The sequence below is a fragment of the Gymnodraco acuticeps genome, unplaced genomic scaffold (assembly GCF_902827175.1).
Source record: "Gymnodraco acuticeps unplaced genomic scaffold, fGymAcu1.1, whole genome shotgun sequence".
Taxonomy (NCBI): domain Eukaryota; kingdom Metazoa; phylum Chordata; class Actinopteri; order Perciformes; family Bathydraconidae; genus Gymnodraco; species Gymnodraco acuticeps.
In genome coordinates this window covers 64,503-80,548 of record NW_022990693.1, presented here as the reverse complement: position 1 = coordinate 80,548, position 16,046 = coordinate 64,503, and the positions used below count along the sequence as shown (strand labels likewise).

The 16,046-nt window shown below is 41.1% G+C and overlaps 1 protein-coding gene across 1 annotated transcript in view; it reads left to right on the top strand.

The window, feature by feature from the left end:
• Positions 1-16,046, top strand: part of LOC117555585 (MAP/microtubule affinity-regulating kinase 4-like) — a 66,564-nt gene that overhangs the window by 32,226 nt on the left and 18,292 nt on the right. The window contains 5 exon segments of the mRNA XM_034230500.1: positions 12,782-12,830; positions 12,911-12,976; positions 13,946-14,016; positions 14,468-14,524; positions 15,363-15,599. Coding sequence (XP_034086391.1) covers positions 12,782-12,830; positions 12,911-12,976; positions 13,946-14,016; positions 14,468-14,524; positions 15,363-15,599 — 480 coding nt within the window.

The following is a 16,046-nucleotide window of genomic DNA, read 5'->3' as shown; positions in this document are numbered from 1 at the left end:
TTGCTCTATGGTAGCTGTTATTAGCACATTGTTAATCATGAGCAATGCATCCTTACATTGTTTAACTGTGAGGTGTTATAACATTGTACTGTACTCTGGAGAGTTTAAGGTAAAAAATAAACAGCATGATGGGATGTGCAGTACCAAATATGTAAAGCACTTTTTTTTAAATGTATGATTTGCTGCATATAAGGAATAAAACAAAAATCCTCTGTCGTACCATATTGAAGTATCATTATTTTGCATCGTGTTGAATCGTATCGCCCCGTATCGCATAATGTTGAATCAAATCGTATCGAACTGTATCGCAACAGGGGTGAATCGTATCGCCTGGTGTTTCAAATGTATCGTTAATGTATCGTATCGTGGCAACGTATCGAGATGCGCATTGCATCGGCCTCAGTGATGGAGATGCACATCCCTAGTGCACACAGCCCTCTAACTAAGTTAAATGATCATGTGCGTCACTGTATGCTTGTCTAGGTGAGCTGCCCTCATGGCTCTAATGAGATGATTCCCTTCTGTCTGAACTTGGCCTGCCCCGCTGTTTGTGTGCTTGATGCATGTGTTCATTGAGAGCGATCTAATGAAACAAAATTGAGTGAGAAACAGCCTCAGGCCTGCTTCCTGTTTTCAAACAGTTAACGATGCTTTGTTTTCCTCATCTGGCTTTGTTAGTGGAATGTTCATGATGGGGTGGTGTCTGTGCTGTTTAGAATAAATGTTAGATGTAACTTTTGGGACCCCTCGAAAACGAGATAATTCATCTCAAGGGGTCATCCTTAAATAAAGTTTAATACGCTTTTATTTTAAATTGTCTTCAACTGCTTTCTTTTCTTTGCTTTGTGTGGAAGATAAGCATATTGGTGTTTATTTTCATGTTGTCAATGCAGGTTAAGTGCATTCACACTTAATAGTCCGCTCTCTGGTGGTCATGTGCACGGAAATGCTGTTCCACCATTGGTCAGACAATGAGGGGTAAAAACGCAAATCCCGGCAATTTCTACCGGAGCCTCCGCCATGGAGCATCGGCACTTTCTACAGGTTATTCTCATGCTGCTGTTAATCTGGAGATCAATAGACGCCAGCGGCCCGCGCATATGATTATATAATCAGACAACGTCCGTTAAAAAACATTATAACACATAATGAGACGTTCTGCAGTCAGGAGGGCGTTTCACCGACGACAGGTGGCTCTTACTTTTATGTAGCTGACGGAGCATTTTTACTTTACACGACACTGTTCAACACTTAATTCTGCTTCACTCTTTAACTAAACAACCGCGGATGTCTTGAAAGAGTCTTTCGCTAAAGATTTTGAAGATATCCGCGTTCTTGTGACACGTAAATACTACGCTTCCTATGTTTTGGTGCGGACTGCGTTCACACCAGCAATGAACCGCTCCAGAGTTCGCAAGCAAGCACTCCGAGACCACCTATTTTAGCGGACCAGAGTCCGGTTGTTTAGTTCACTTCAGAGGTCTCGGACTGTGTTCACACCGACCCAAATGAACCGCACCAAGCGGCTAAACGCCCCAGGGTTCGATTCAACCAGACTATAAAAGGCAGGTGTGAATGCACCCTAATTGAGGGGAAATTATATCTTACATTTCACTGTTTCCAATTATATAAAAAATACTCCCTCCAGGGTTTTCTAGGATTGCTGCCAACTTTAATTTCCATTATTGATTCATCTGTTGATTCTTTTTTTCGTTTATTGATCGATACATTTTTTGTCAGATAAATGTCAGATTTGTTTTGTGATTTCTTGTGGCGTTCAAATGTAATGTATATCAACAGTCAATTTACAGTGAACAAGGATGTAAAACTGAGAACATAAAAGAAATACTAACATTAGGAAACTGTTCCCTGTAAATGTTTAGCACTTTTACCTTTAGGAATGGCTAAAAACAATGAGCTGATCACAGTGGAGGCTATTTATTAATGCCATCTACTACTGTTGGTTTTTCCCACCTTTTGCCCAGGCCTCCGTCATTGTGGCTCTTGGTCACTCAGAGGCAGTGTTAACCTTGTGTGTGGTGTGTGTTCTCACAGTTCACACAAGTCCCTCTTTGTTCAGAAGTGGCTCTGCTGACCAAACGGTGGCCTGTTTGATTATGAGCTTCTTTATCGTCACCTTCACTGCTACAAATACCCTCCAGTGCATCATCAAATCAATACTGCATCACACAGCCTATTGATGGTTCTCAGCTGGTTAGCTAACCGTCCGGGCCGGGCTGGGACTCTATTGATGACACTGCCGGTTATTGATGGTGTCTGGCCTGGTGCTAGTTGGTCCACATAGCCTAGATACTGGTAGGATTTATAACACTGCTCCTCTGACTATTCACGTCAACCCATAAGGAAACAGAACAATATATACACCATGTAAGTAAAGATAGAAATAAGAGTAGATTCTCTCATTCTGTTAGATCAGTGCCATTCCTTTTAGTTTGCGTTCCACTTCTAATTTGAACATTGATGGATTATTTTAAAAGGTAATCGTATATCTATCATGTTCCTGTTCAGCCACAGCTCCTCTCTGTTATATTTTCTGTCCCCGTATTCAGTTTCAACTGGGAAACTGCATGAACATCATTTCTTCTCTTAAAACTATTTCTTACCTTGATTTAAGAGGATATGAAGGAGAAAGGGTCTCACTACCAGACATTCCCACACTGGAAGAAGTCTGAGTCCATCCTTAACGAAGTTTCAGATGAGCAAATATATTTGAACACAAGAATGTGCAAGGTAACAAAACAGTGTACAGAAAAATGTAAATTAAAATGTTCACAATTTGATTCCGACACGCACTACCTGCATACTAAACAAAAATCTTGAGGACCCTCACAAATCTTGCAACCTTTAAATTGTTTGTGTTAGTGAGAAAATAAACACAGATGGTATCCAATCGTTACTGTGAAATCTAAAGCTTCAGTTTTGGCAGTTCTATTTCAACATATTTCAGCCTAGTATGGATTATTTGGGAAATGGATAGATATTGCTTTCTGCTACATTGCAAAGGGTCGTTAACAAAAGGCTGCATTGCTGCAAGCTGATTGTGTCCTAGATTAACACCTAAACAAGGTGATACAAATGCTTTTTCATCTTTTATAAAGAACTATTTTGCAGTATTAATCTACAACAACACAACTCGCTGCAGAGTCACATTCTGTTATCTCCACCTATTGACTCTAGTTAACAGAGGTGAAGCGGGGGGGGATGGATGATGTCTGTTGGTTGTTCTGCTGTGGGAACACACACCTTTTGTGTTAAACACCGTTCTTCTGGAATTCACCTTTTTTTTCTTTCTCTCAGAACATCATTTGCTTCCTGTTTTACTTTGACATGCTTCTCAATTACTCCATGTGCCCTTCAACTCTTTAAGCTTAGACCTTGGTTCTAACAGGGCGTGTGTGTGTGTGTGTGTGTGTGTTCTGCAGAGTGGTAGTGGTCCGGTGCTGCATAGCGCAGTGTGTCCTGTCCTGTCAGCAGTATTGTAGATAATGTCACCTGACAGCTTGGTGTCCTACACTGTGTCTCTTTGTCTCGGTCACATCACCGCTCTCTCACCGTCTCTTTTCATTGCTTTACTTACTCAAAACATTTGAAAATTAGGCCAATTCAGCTATTGTTTTCTCAATTACTCAATTCATCATTTAGTGCATAAATGTTTAGTGAATATTCTCGCTTGTCAGCCTTTTTACACAACAAGTTATTCAATTGCATGTAAATGTTTTTAGTATGTGAAGTTCTGAGTGACCTGCAGGTGACTTCTTTAAATGGCCCATCACAAAGCCCACAAAAAAATATGTTTTAAAATATCTGCCATGCAAAACAGATTGTTTAACAACTTTAACTTTAACAACCCAATTTGGCAATTTTGCATAATTTTAATTTAAACAATTCATCATTCATCAACATAGTTGCCAATTTATTTTTGAAAGCTGATTTATAAAAGCTTGAATAAAATATATGTCTTCACTTAAAGCGCCCCTATTCTGCTTTTTGGGGTGTTCCCTCTCCTGTAGTGTGTTCTATAGGTTTGTGTGCATGTGAACGATCAGCAGAGGCTAACATCCCTGTGTTCCCTCCAGAGGGAGTTTCTCTGGACAAAATGACATCACTTTGTAACACTTCTATTGGATAGGGCTCCAATGCATTGTAGGTGATCTTTATGCAGTTGACCAATCACAACAGAGCTAACCAATCAGAGCAGACTGGGCTCTGGTTTCAGACAGAGGGTGAAAAGAGGTGCTGCAGCACAGGCAGAGAACAATAAAGAGCTTTTTGAACATTAAAGCATGGAGACATGTCAAGGTTCTTTATTTGTCATACGGACATAGCTACAGAGTAGTTATGTCGATGAAAATCTTAGGTCTCAGGCTTCTCCAACAGTGCAACACAATAATACAGAAAAACAGAAAAATATAGTGCAAGTAAATATTAAAAAGTAAATACAAAAAGAAAAATAGTTTAAAACACAGTAGAGACATTTGAACCTCCTCTTTACAGTTATGTGTATATTGCAATACATTGAGCTGAGATGCTTTTATAAACAACATATTTACATATTGGATCTCTGGGTTCTCTGAGAGGCTGGACTTTTTGAAATATGATGTCAGAAAAATTCCAATCCCTATCTCTCGTAATAAACATGAACTAATGTGTCTTTGGATGAAAAGCATGAACAAGTGCATCATAAGCTAATGTTAAGGTGTTAGTCAGACTTTTGTTATAATTGGCAGATATGCCTCTGTGTACCTAAAATGGAAACGCACATCATTTCGAATTTGAATTCCCACGACATTAGTATTCAATATATATTTACAGTTTGCTTGAAATGAAAGCACACAGTAGCTAATGCTGTTAGCTTTAATGATGTGCCTATAATCTTCCTCCTCCTGTATCTTTCTTTCTTTCTCCTCTCCACATTCAGTTTCGCCTCAGTTATCAACCCTCTATTTTGTTCTCTTTACTCCACATGTGTCCCACTTCTCTCTGCTTCGTCCCCGGGGGTTGTGTAGCAGTAGTGACTCTACTGTAATCACAGCTGTACCTCTAGCGTCTGTAGCACTACACTTTCTCCTGAAAGAAAGTCAGGGATGTACTGTAGGGACTGTTAGCTTTTATTAGTGTTTTTTAAAAGTGTGTAATGGCACATTTCCACTGCAGCGCGTAACACGGTTTAAGCGTGCCGTGCCAAACCCGGCCCGTTTTCTTTTGCGTTTCCACTAGGGCTAGTTCCGGCTCAGGGCTACCTTTTCACCTTTTTTCTGGCCCTCCAAAATCGAGGTTCTTACCGGGCCAACAACCGGGCTTAATATGCTAAACTAGTGACGTAAACACTCTCGACTGCTGAATGGTCAGAGAGAATCGCTGGCAAGGGGGCTACAACTACAACAAGATGAACATATTTGACCGTGATTTAATTGTAATACACGTTTCAGAATGATGCCGAAGTAACAACATACTGATACCGGTTAGTAAAAACCATGAATTAATGCTTTGACAAGTCTGCAGGCAGGCGAAAAACCTTTTAAAATGCGTGTTTTCTGAATGGAGATCGGCTAAGCTAACCGCAGTATATGCTCCGACCGTCCACACTCACAACAACGGCCTACAGACATAAATAAAGCAGCGACTGTATTCGCCATGACACAGACAGTCTGTGGTTTGTACTTGTTTAACTTGTGTCTAGTTTCTGAACAGATATGAAGAGCTGTGAGCTCTGAGTGCTAACAGCTAACGGCTGATGTTGGTTTTGTGTTTCGCATTGAAGATGACGTCACGGCTCCGCCTACACTGTGTTACTATAGTTACTACCCCAGCTACTAAACTGTAGTGGAAACGCAGCATAAAGTGAGCCTGGCCTACCAAGGCCTAACTATACCGTACTAAGCCGTGTGAGGCCCTGCAGTGGAAATGCGCCATAAGAGAACAACCAGTTCTGCTTCGGTTCGTCCTTATTTCACCCAAGTGCCAGACCAGGCAAGAGAAAATGAGTCATCATCACCAAGAGACGAGTGTGACTCTGCAACATATTTCACTGGTTATTTAATGTGTCGGTTGCAAATGCATTCAAACCGCACATATGCAATCTTGTAATTTATTCATTACAAGATTTCATTTACTTCAAATGTTTAAATTGTAGTGGGATTATCGTCTACTACATTGAATATCTATCAGTGTAGCTGGAGTTGATAAAACAACTATTGTCTGCCAAGGCTTACAGCTGCAACCTGTAAACTGTTTGTTCCTGTTACAATCGGCCTGGGGGTGTTGATTTTATTAGAGAAGAGTATACACACATTTGTAAAGGTGTTTTATAAGCAGAGTTGGAAATCCTGACTATCCTGCTTACACCTGAACACAGCAAAAGAGTTAAAGAGATGTGTGAGTGCATGAAACAGAGAACAGGGTTTTCTGTTAAATCTTACTCCAATCTCTTGTAAGTATTGCTGTTGTCCTGTTTCATATGTTAACACTTTATAATAGTAACAACATATAGAACCAAGTGTGTTTTAAATGCTCTCTTCCCTGCAGTGTGTTGATAATCTGCCAGGCTGCAGGGCCCCATCAAAGGCCTGCTGTGTGTGTGTGGGGCACGGACACCATCTAATCCATTGAAGTGTGTTTTGTCCCTCGCCCAGGTCCCCTCAGCCAGGAGCTGAATTCCAGACAGGCGAACAAAAGGCGGGCCTGGTTGCGTTGGGGGGGGGGGGTGTTATTGAGGCCTTGGCACAGACAGGAGTAGGGACCCTGAGAAAGACAAGATACAGAGCAGAACGGAACAGAATTGTGTGTGTGTGTGTGTGTGTGTGTGTGTGTGTGTGTGTGTGTGTGTGTTGTGTGTGTGTGTGTGTGTGTGTGTGTGTGTGTGTGTGTGTGTGTGTGTGTGTGTGTGTGTGTGTGTGTGTGTGTGTGGTGTGTGTGTGTGTGTGTGTGTGTGTGTGTGTGTGTGTGTGTGTGTGTGTGTGTGTGTGTGTGTGTGTGTGTGTGTCTGTGTGTGTGTGTGTGTGTGTGTGTGGTGTGTGTGTGTGTGTGTGTGTGTGTGTGTGTGTGTGTGTGTGTGTGTGTGTGTGTGTGTGTGTGTGTGTGTGTGTGTGGTGTGTGTGGATAACAGGCCGATAAACGGGCAGCCCGACACGCTCTCTGCTCTGCCTTTGTGTGCATGTGTAATGCCATTATCTGCATTGCTATTGTGTGCAGCACGTTGTGTCTGTGTGGGTGTCTGTGCATAATCATATTGCTGCTGCTATATTCATTGTTGTTATTGTGCCAGAGCGTAAAGGGAATAATTAGACAATAAAGGGACAAGAGGGCAGACAGAGGGAGAGCAGAAGGTTTCCCACCAGCTTGTCTTCAAAGGAACAGAAGAGTAGAAGAAGAGAAGTTTGACGGTCTGCCTGGGTCTTTCACTTTCTTTTTCTTTCCCTCTCCTTACTGTACAGCCAACTCTTATAAAGCTACATGTAATGCTCCCTATTTCCCAAAGCTGAGTCAGGCTTCTTAGATCTGGGTCAAACAGCCAGCCAGCTATATGAGGCCTGAATTAAACTCCAGCTACTCTGCATGAATGATTCAGATCCTCTCATTGATAGGCCTGGGAGCTCCAATTGCTGCTGTACATTAAGGGAATGGGAGTATTTGGGGAGAGCGGTACTCTTTACATGTGCATTTTGTTGGGATAATGTAGAAGGGCAGCTCTCCCAGCAACAGGCTACAAAGGGAGAGCCGGGGGCAAAAGTCTATTCACATGTTCCCCAGCGACAGGAGAATCCTTGAGTAATGTTTCTCATTAGGGCCTGAAACATGCTGCAGGACACCGCTCAGTGTGGGCCAGGGGCGGACTGGGACTACAAATCAGCCCGGGACTCTCGACCGGCCCACTTCGGTACCGGCCCATCGGGATTCGTCCCGATGGCCAATCCGCCCCTGGTGTGGGCCTTCCACCCTGCTGGAGAGGGAGAGAGAGGCATCAGCATGGGCTAGTTTTCCTCAGGCCTTTGATTATCTGAAATGTCTGTGAGAAAGAAGAATATAGCTTTATCCATTCAATCATTTTGAATGGATAACAGTGTTAACCAGACCTTGTGACCAGGAATTAAATGTATAAATAATTCCAAAGTACAACTTAAACTTTATTTGATTCAGGTGTCACAATTTAGGACTTATTTATAGTAAGTGGTTTTATTATGATGAATTATTTAAAAATGAGACATAAAAGTGGGAGATGCCAAAATCTTATGCATCAAGGAGAGTCTAAGATAGTTCTGTTTAACTTTCTCAAACAGACTTGGAGAATTATTCTATACAAATGTGCTGCTTGGGTTACTTCAACTTTAAATCATTTTGTAATGTGGGGTGATTTTATGGAATGGTTTGGAGCAGGAGTTCAAACAAAGCACAAGCATAGTTCAGTTTAAAAGGATGTACAGAAACACTTTTTTGGAAAACGATGAGAATGAAGAAGGTGATTGAAGATGAGAAATGATCGTATAAATGTAAATGTAATTAGGAATAACTTGCATAATGATTTAAAGGACAATCATTGATCAAGTAAGGGGTGGGAATTAATAAGCATTTGCTTCCTCCTACTCCCTTTCAGACACATATGATTATTATTAATATGAAGACTTTTTTTGTTGAATATATAAATATTATCATGAATGTGGATAAATACTGTATTTTAACAATACGTTATTCTGTTTTTCACATTTGTTATTTTTTTAATCTGTTCGAAATAAAGATTGAAATGAAAATGAAATGAAATAATCTGGTGAAGGAAAAATATTTATAGTTGAATGTTGGCTTTCACCTGTTGATAGCACTGCACCAATCCTCTCATTCAGCATCATGTCTACAACCTTTTGTTTTTATGTGATAAAGAATGACTGTGTTAAGGTTTACAGAAAAGGATACAACTGCTATGCATTTATAAATAGCGAAATGTATCTTTTTTTTTATTCTTTCATTCATTTTGTGGTAATGAAATGTAAAGGAACTGGCTTTCTATGATCAACCTTTATGACTGATTTGATGTTTTGGTATATTTCGACCATCCCCGCCTGCATCAGAAACAATTCAGTGAGACACATGCAGTCCAAACTGAGCAGACTTCTATGTGCTCGAGGTGTAGTCTTTTTGTGGAGGTGCACCAGCTCTGGCATAACGTTAGCACAAAGCCTCTGCAACTACTATTTTGATAATTGTTTAATTGTGAAAGTCAGGTTTCATGCAACAAATTACCAAAAATCCTCGTTTCCGCCTCTCAAATATGCTAATATTTAGTTGCAACCCTAGCCGCTATATACTGTTTCATTTCAACAGCAGTCAGTAATGGACCGTCTCATTCAGAGTCACACACACACACACACACACACACACACACACACACACACAGACACACAGACGAGTTCTCTGACGTGGGAGTGGAGAGAGGCCTGTGTGTTCACTGTGTCGTTCTTTGTCTCTCTGCCACTTATTCCTCTGAATGTCTCTGGTCTCATGATTGGCTGCGGCTGATAAGAGGAAGTTTCACACTGTGTAGAGTACAGAGTGGAGAGCTGTGACTTAGACTGTGTCGTGCAGTGGAGATGCAACAAGGCTGGCTATTTAAATATGTCAGCTAGACAATTATCAATTCCTCATTTCTCAAAGTCCACATTGCAACATAGCACATCTTTGTGTGTTTGTGTGAACGTACTTGTGTGCAAAAAAAAAGGGAGAGAAATATAGATGCACAATCTGGATAAATGGGTCATAGGTGGACAGACCAGACACATGAATCAAACCGTGCAGCACTGCCCTTATTGGAAGAAGAGACGGAAGAGGCGAAAACTTGGTCATTAGGTTGCTTTGTGTAAATCCTTGAAAAAAGCAGCGAGAGCTCTGATTAAAAGATGTCTGACAGCTGATGAATAACTCCAGGCTTTTTGGAATATATTGTATATATTTGTGTTTTGTCACGATAACTTTGGAGGCATTTACGTTTTTTAAACATGATCAGCACCTTCTGTGATGTAAGGCATCCGCACACGGCAGCAGCTGTGTGAGCACTTCTCCTCCATGTGCTTAGCGTTCCATGACTTCCCACAACTCCCTGGGAAGCTCAGGCTCAGGGATTAATACCTGGGTTGGCATGGCAACAGTGACGCGGCCATCGCCATGGGAGATAATAACCAGGAAGAGAGGGTGAACATAAAAAGCCAGGACAGTGAAGTTATTCTGTTGGATCTCTGGACAAATGTCAGCGTCAGACATGTTTGCTCTAACCAAGAATTCTTTATTTACCAAGTGTGATAAGAAAGGATATGTCTGCGACGCAGCACAACACCAGGATTGATTGAACTGCTCAATCAATACCAGTGACTCAGCACTTCATTTCATGGCCAGCTGCTGAGCTTTTTGCTTTCTTCGTCTCTTTTCAGCCATATATCAGCCTCATATGTTTTGGAAACATGTTTGTATTCTTTCTATATCTAACATCCCAAACAACATAGGTCACAGATTGCATTACTGTGAGTGGATAATGTATGCAGCGAAAAGGAGTATAAGAGAGTGGGGGAGAGAGTGAGAGGAAGACAGAGGTAAATGGGTGTATAGGAGAGGGGGGGGGGGGGGGGGGCTTAGCCAATAATTTCCTCTTACAGCTCAGATGAACAGCTGATGCACTTAGTTCAATTACACACTCTGTGTGTGTGTGTGTGTGTGTGTGTGTGTGTGTGTGTGGTGTGTTGTGTGTGTGTGGTGTGTTGTGTGTTGTGTGTTGTGTGTGTGGGTTGTGTGTGTGTGTGTGTGTGTGTGTTGTGTCTTCCCATTTTAAATCGCACTGTGTAGAAGAACTGACGGAGGAGAATGAACTAATGTGGAGAATTATTCTCTGATTCTCCAATACAACATTAGTCTTTTCTATATGAATTCACTTCATTGGTTTAAAAGCGATTGCCTAATCATTGCATGTACATGTTTGCCTTTTTATTGGATTACATATAAAATCAGTGTATGACTGAAACTAATGATTATTTTCATTCTTGATCAGTCTCTCAATTATTTTCCGCAGGTACTTTTAAAATGTTGTTAGTGTCTGAAGTAGTGTCTGAAGTAGTTTGTGTGTGTGCGTGTGCGCGCACATTTGTGATCACGTGTGGTTACGTGCATATGCCGTTATGTGCCCAATGCACACCTGTGTCCTATTTGAGTAATGCACATCTTGTCTACATGTGTAGTATATATATTTGCACTTCTACATATCTATGACACACACACACACACACACACACACACACACACACACACACACACACACACACACACACACACACACACTCACTAATTCATTCCAGTAGGAACAGTAAGCAGGGCGTACAGTATGTTAGCACTTAGTCCCCCCTACCTGGATTAGTACGATGAACATTCAAAAACATGCACTGGTTCAGCAACCAAGGTGTTGTTTCTTTTTCAATTTTATATTACTGCTGATACAGAAATAGTCCTGACACTCTTTAGCTTTGTCCTACAAACACACACACACACACACACACACACACACACACACACACACACCATGACTCGACACACACACACACACACACACACACACACACACACACACACACACACACACACACACATCATGACTCGACACACACACTCTACCTCAGGGTCAGAATGTCTCACTTTAACACTAATAACCAAACCAGAACAAGCAGTGATGGATGAAAGGCTTGATGTGTTAAACACTTCACACAGGCTGTTTGCAGACCCTTATGTGTTTTAAAGGTTCATGATTCATTCATTAAACACATGATTACTCTGTTTGATAGTTTAAAATCCAATTGCAATGGTCATTAACTTGAGATTTCACCTGGTATTCCAGATTTTCATCATGACTGTGGTGAAATTGCGGTTCAATTAATTGTAATTAAATCTGGAGTTAGAAGCAAACATCCTTTATGTGTACATCAGCATCGCTGCATCTTCCCTGGTGCTTTTACAAATGATACATTGATTGGACAGAGAGGGAGAGGGCATCAGAGGCAGCAGTCTGAAGCAGTGATGGATGAGGGGGGGCACACCCAGGGGAGGAGGCCACGCTGTCGGCCCTGCACTATTGAGACTCTCCCTTGGGTGGCCTGGGTCTAGAGGTGGTCGGAGAGATGAGTGGGGGGGTGTATACACCAGCTGTGGATCGTATGAATGAACTGAAGAACAATGCATTGGATGAATACATGGAAAATAAATCAGAGGAAGAAGGAGAAGGCTTCGCTTTCCCAAAACTCAGGTCATGCTCCTTCTTTTAAAATGGACTGTGTCCGACAATTCCATTTTTCAAAGTGTTTTTACTTAGTAGTGTTCATTGTGTCTACACTCAAAGTTTTCATTTCATAAATTAATATTTTGTCAACAGATTACACATAACTGTATTAGGTTAGTTGAAAGCAATAATATTAAGTTGAACCTTTTTTTATTTAAACTTCATATTATTGGTTTCAACTAACCTATTATAGTCATGTGTAATCTGTTGACAAAATACATTTAATTAAGTCAACTTTTCATATATTTGTTTGTGTACGTATATTGATTTTTACAAAAAAAGACTGCTATGTATGTGATTAACCATCTTGTGTCGTATGATTGGAAAAAGCCTAACCCTAACCCAAAATGTGTAACAGCATGAGATTCAGTATTAAGTGTTCTGGTTAGAGCCATTTTGTTCTAGAACAGCATTTTATGAAGCTAACATGAGTTTAACTTCATGTCTCCTTGTGTTTTCCAGCTGTTTCGAGAGGTACGCATCATGAAAACTCTGAACCATCCCAACATAGGTGAGTTCCGCTGCAGAGGATTCATCTACGTGTGTTTCCATGCTGGCCTTTGCTAACTCCTCTTCCTCTGTGTGTTACAGTGAAGTTGTTTGAGGTGATTGAGACTGAGAAGACTCTTTACCTGATTATGGAGTACGCTAGCGGAGGTGAGTGCCCCCCCCCCCCCCCCACGCTCATGAATGTTGCCAAGTAGTGAATGGTGCAAGTTAGAATGATCACTTTGACTGAACTATATAGTGACACTGATGGACTCATTCATTTAAGGTATCAAACTAACGGGTCCAATCCTTTTATTTTCATTTCCATTTGTGACATCTCTTGTCTCTGAACAAGGCAGAGAGCTCTCTTTCTTTTCCTCTTGTTCTTCAACACTGTTCCACTTTCCCATGCATTACTCTATTTTTCTATCTTCATTATTTGTTTTTCTTCCCCCTTGTAATCCCCTAATCTCTCTCCACTGCTCTCTCTTTATGTTGCGTGATCTCTTTCTTCCAATACCTAATAAGGAGGCAGCTCAAAATGCTGCTCTGTTAAACCCAGACCCCAGCCCGTGTTCTTTGTAAGGATATTTAGGATCAAATGTATGGCTGGAGTGCATACCTGTGTACAACACACATCTATATGGAGACCTGAAATAGGATTTAAGTGAACCAAGAATGTTGAGCAGTTTGGGAGTGTCAGTACTTTTTGATGTGTCATGTCCCAGAAAATAGCACAAGGTACGCTTGACCAATTTCCCCCGGGACAGTTATCAGGTTTCACCTCTTTATGAGATTGCAACATTTGCTCCTGCAATAATCTGGACACATGCCTCACTCCAAACTCATACACACCCAGAGTGTTGGAGAACTTATACACCTGATCTCACATAAATACATACTGAGGGAAGAAACCTACATTTACATCCATCTTCTGCAAGTGTTGGTGCTTAAGATATGTTATTATGGGAAGTGGGAAACCAAGATATACATTGATTTATAAAGATAGAAGGTACACCAAAACTGTTAATAAAGACAACGTAGTCGGTGGACCTTTCTGCTTTTTAGTCTAGTCATGGAATATGTTAATACATGCTTGCCTGATAGACAGTCTAACTTTTTTTCACCCCCTTTCAGGCGAAGTGTTCGACTACCTCGTGGCTCACGGCAGAATGAAGGAGAAGGAGGCCAGAGCCAAGTTCAGACAGGTCTGTAAATCATGGTTCTTTCTGTCTATATTTCTGTCTGTCCATTTGTTGCTGGCCAACCCAGAAGGGAGCATCACAAGGGCTCCCTTGACAAAAAGCAGTGGTAGTTTTCCAAAGGGTTTTTAAATATTGCACAAATGATTTAACCTGCAATATTCAGTATGTTCACTTTTCTTGCAATAATAACCTTTATGTGAAAGACATACATTGTTATAAATGTCCCAACATTTGTACAATATCTCAACAACTTAAATATTACCAATGTCACAGTTCTTTAAATTGCTGCTCCTAATTCTTTAGCCATGGATGTGTACTTATTTGTCTTATTTGCCATTTTTTGCTGTAACACAAATCTGATTAAGATTAAATCTGAGCTACTTGAGTGCAATATTAATGATCTTCTCTCATTTGTCTTATTATTATTCTCTCCCTCTCTATTATCTGTCCTCAGATTGTGTCTGCGGTGCACTACTGTCATCGGAAGAACATTGTTCACAGAGACTTGAAGGTGAACGTTCGTCTAACTCATTAACACTTATCTAACAGACTGTATATTACATTTGCACTTTTGTTTGTTTTTATGATGCCTCCTGTAGCACCTTGGGATTGCCGTTAGCAATGTTAGCTTTACAAATCGAATGTGTTATTATTATTATTACTGAAACAGGAAGTTACAGTCATTTGCTTTAAAGCTGATATCCATAACACTACAGCTAGATGTTATCGACATAATGTTCAAACTACTACTACCATTTCAATCAGGAGAGACGGTTTTGATGTAAGAATAGTAGAATACATATTTATTGCCAGGAATACACAAATGAATGTAATGGAGTTTTGGCGATTAGGCCCCGTTGTGCAGGAGTATCATTCGGGAGGGGAGAACTGATCCGATGAAACCCCCCTGGGGTCTAGACCCTGGTGGTGATGAATGGATAGTTGGGTTCGGTCTGAAGGGGAGGGGCTTAGCTTGACCCTGGATTCAGAGGGACAGGAGGTGAAAAGGGGGGGGAGGAGGGCTGCATCGAGTCACCTGAAATGACAGCTGTCAGAGGGGGAAGAGCAGATTCAAAAGGTTTAGCAGAGCGCTATGATAGGCTTGTGAGAATAGAGCGAAGTGATTGGTTAAGCTGGGGAGTGACGCCCCCGATCACTTATTGAGAGGAGAGAGAGTAGTAACATGGAAATAGTAAATGAATGAGTAATGACGGTCTTCCTGGTTGAACTTACGCTGAGCTTCATTTCTTTATATGTGCATGCCAGCCACCTATGATCCACTAATACTTGATTACAGTTGTCCTGTTTAGTTTTCTGTATATTAAGTGTCTATATGTTGTATGGTGCAGGCGGAGAACTTGCTACTAGACGCCGACTCCAACATCAAAATAGCCGACTTTGGCTTCAGTAATGAGTTCACTGCAGGCAGTAAACTGGACACCTTCTGCGGCTCCCCGCCTTACGCCGCCCCGGAGCTCTTCCAGGGGAAGAAGTACGACGGTCCAGAGGTGGACATCTGGAGCCTGGGGGTCATCCTGTACACACTGGTTAGCGGGTCCTTGCCGTTTGACGGACAGAACCTCAAGGTGGGTGACATGTAGGCTGTGTGGGAGCAAGATATATTTTATTTAAGGAGACTGAGCTCAAAGCAGAAATTATTTTAGATTGTGTCGTACTGCACTGGTGAGCATAAGTGAAGTGTTGGGATACACATACATGTCTTCATCACTTCATAATTATTATTATTGTTATTATTACTGGCTGCTGTCCCTTAGTCAGACAATTCAACTTCTGTAATACATCTGTAAATAACTGTGAAATATATACTTCCACCTGTAATACCATCACCTGGCTCCTATATCAAAACTTAACACATGCTACACTTGTTTTTTTAAGTACTGTTAATGGCACTGGATGTGTTTTTTCTTAATTGTAAATTGATTAATTTCAATTTTTTATCTTTCATATTTGTTGCATGCTTCCTAATTGATATGAAACTATCTGGCTCTTTACTTGCTGTAACAATGTAAATG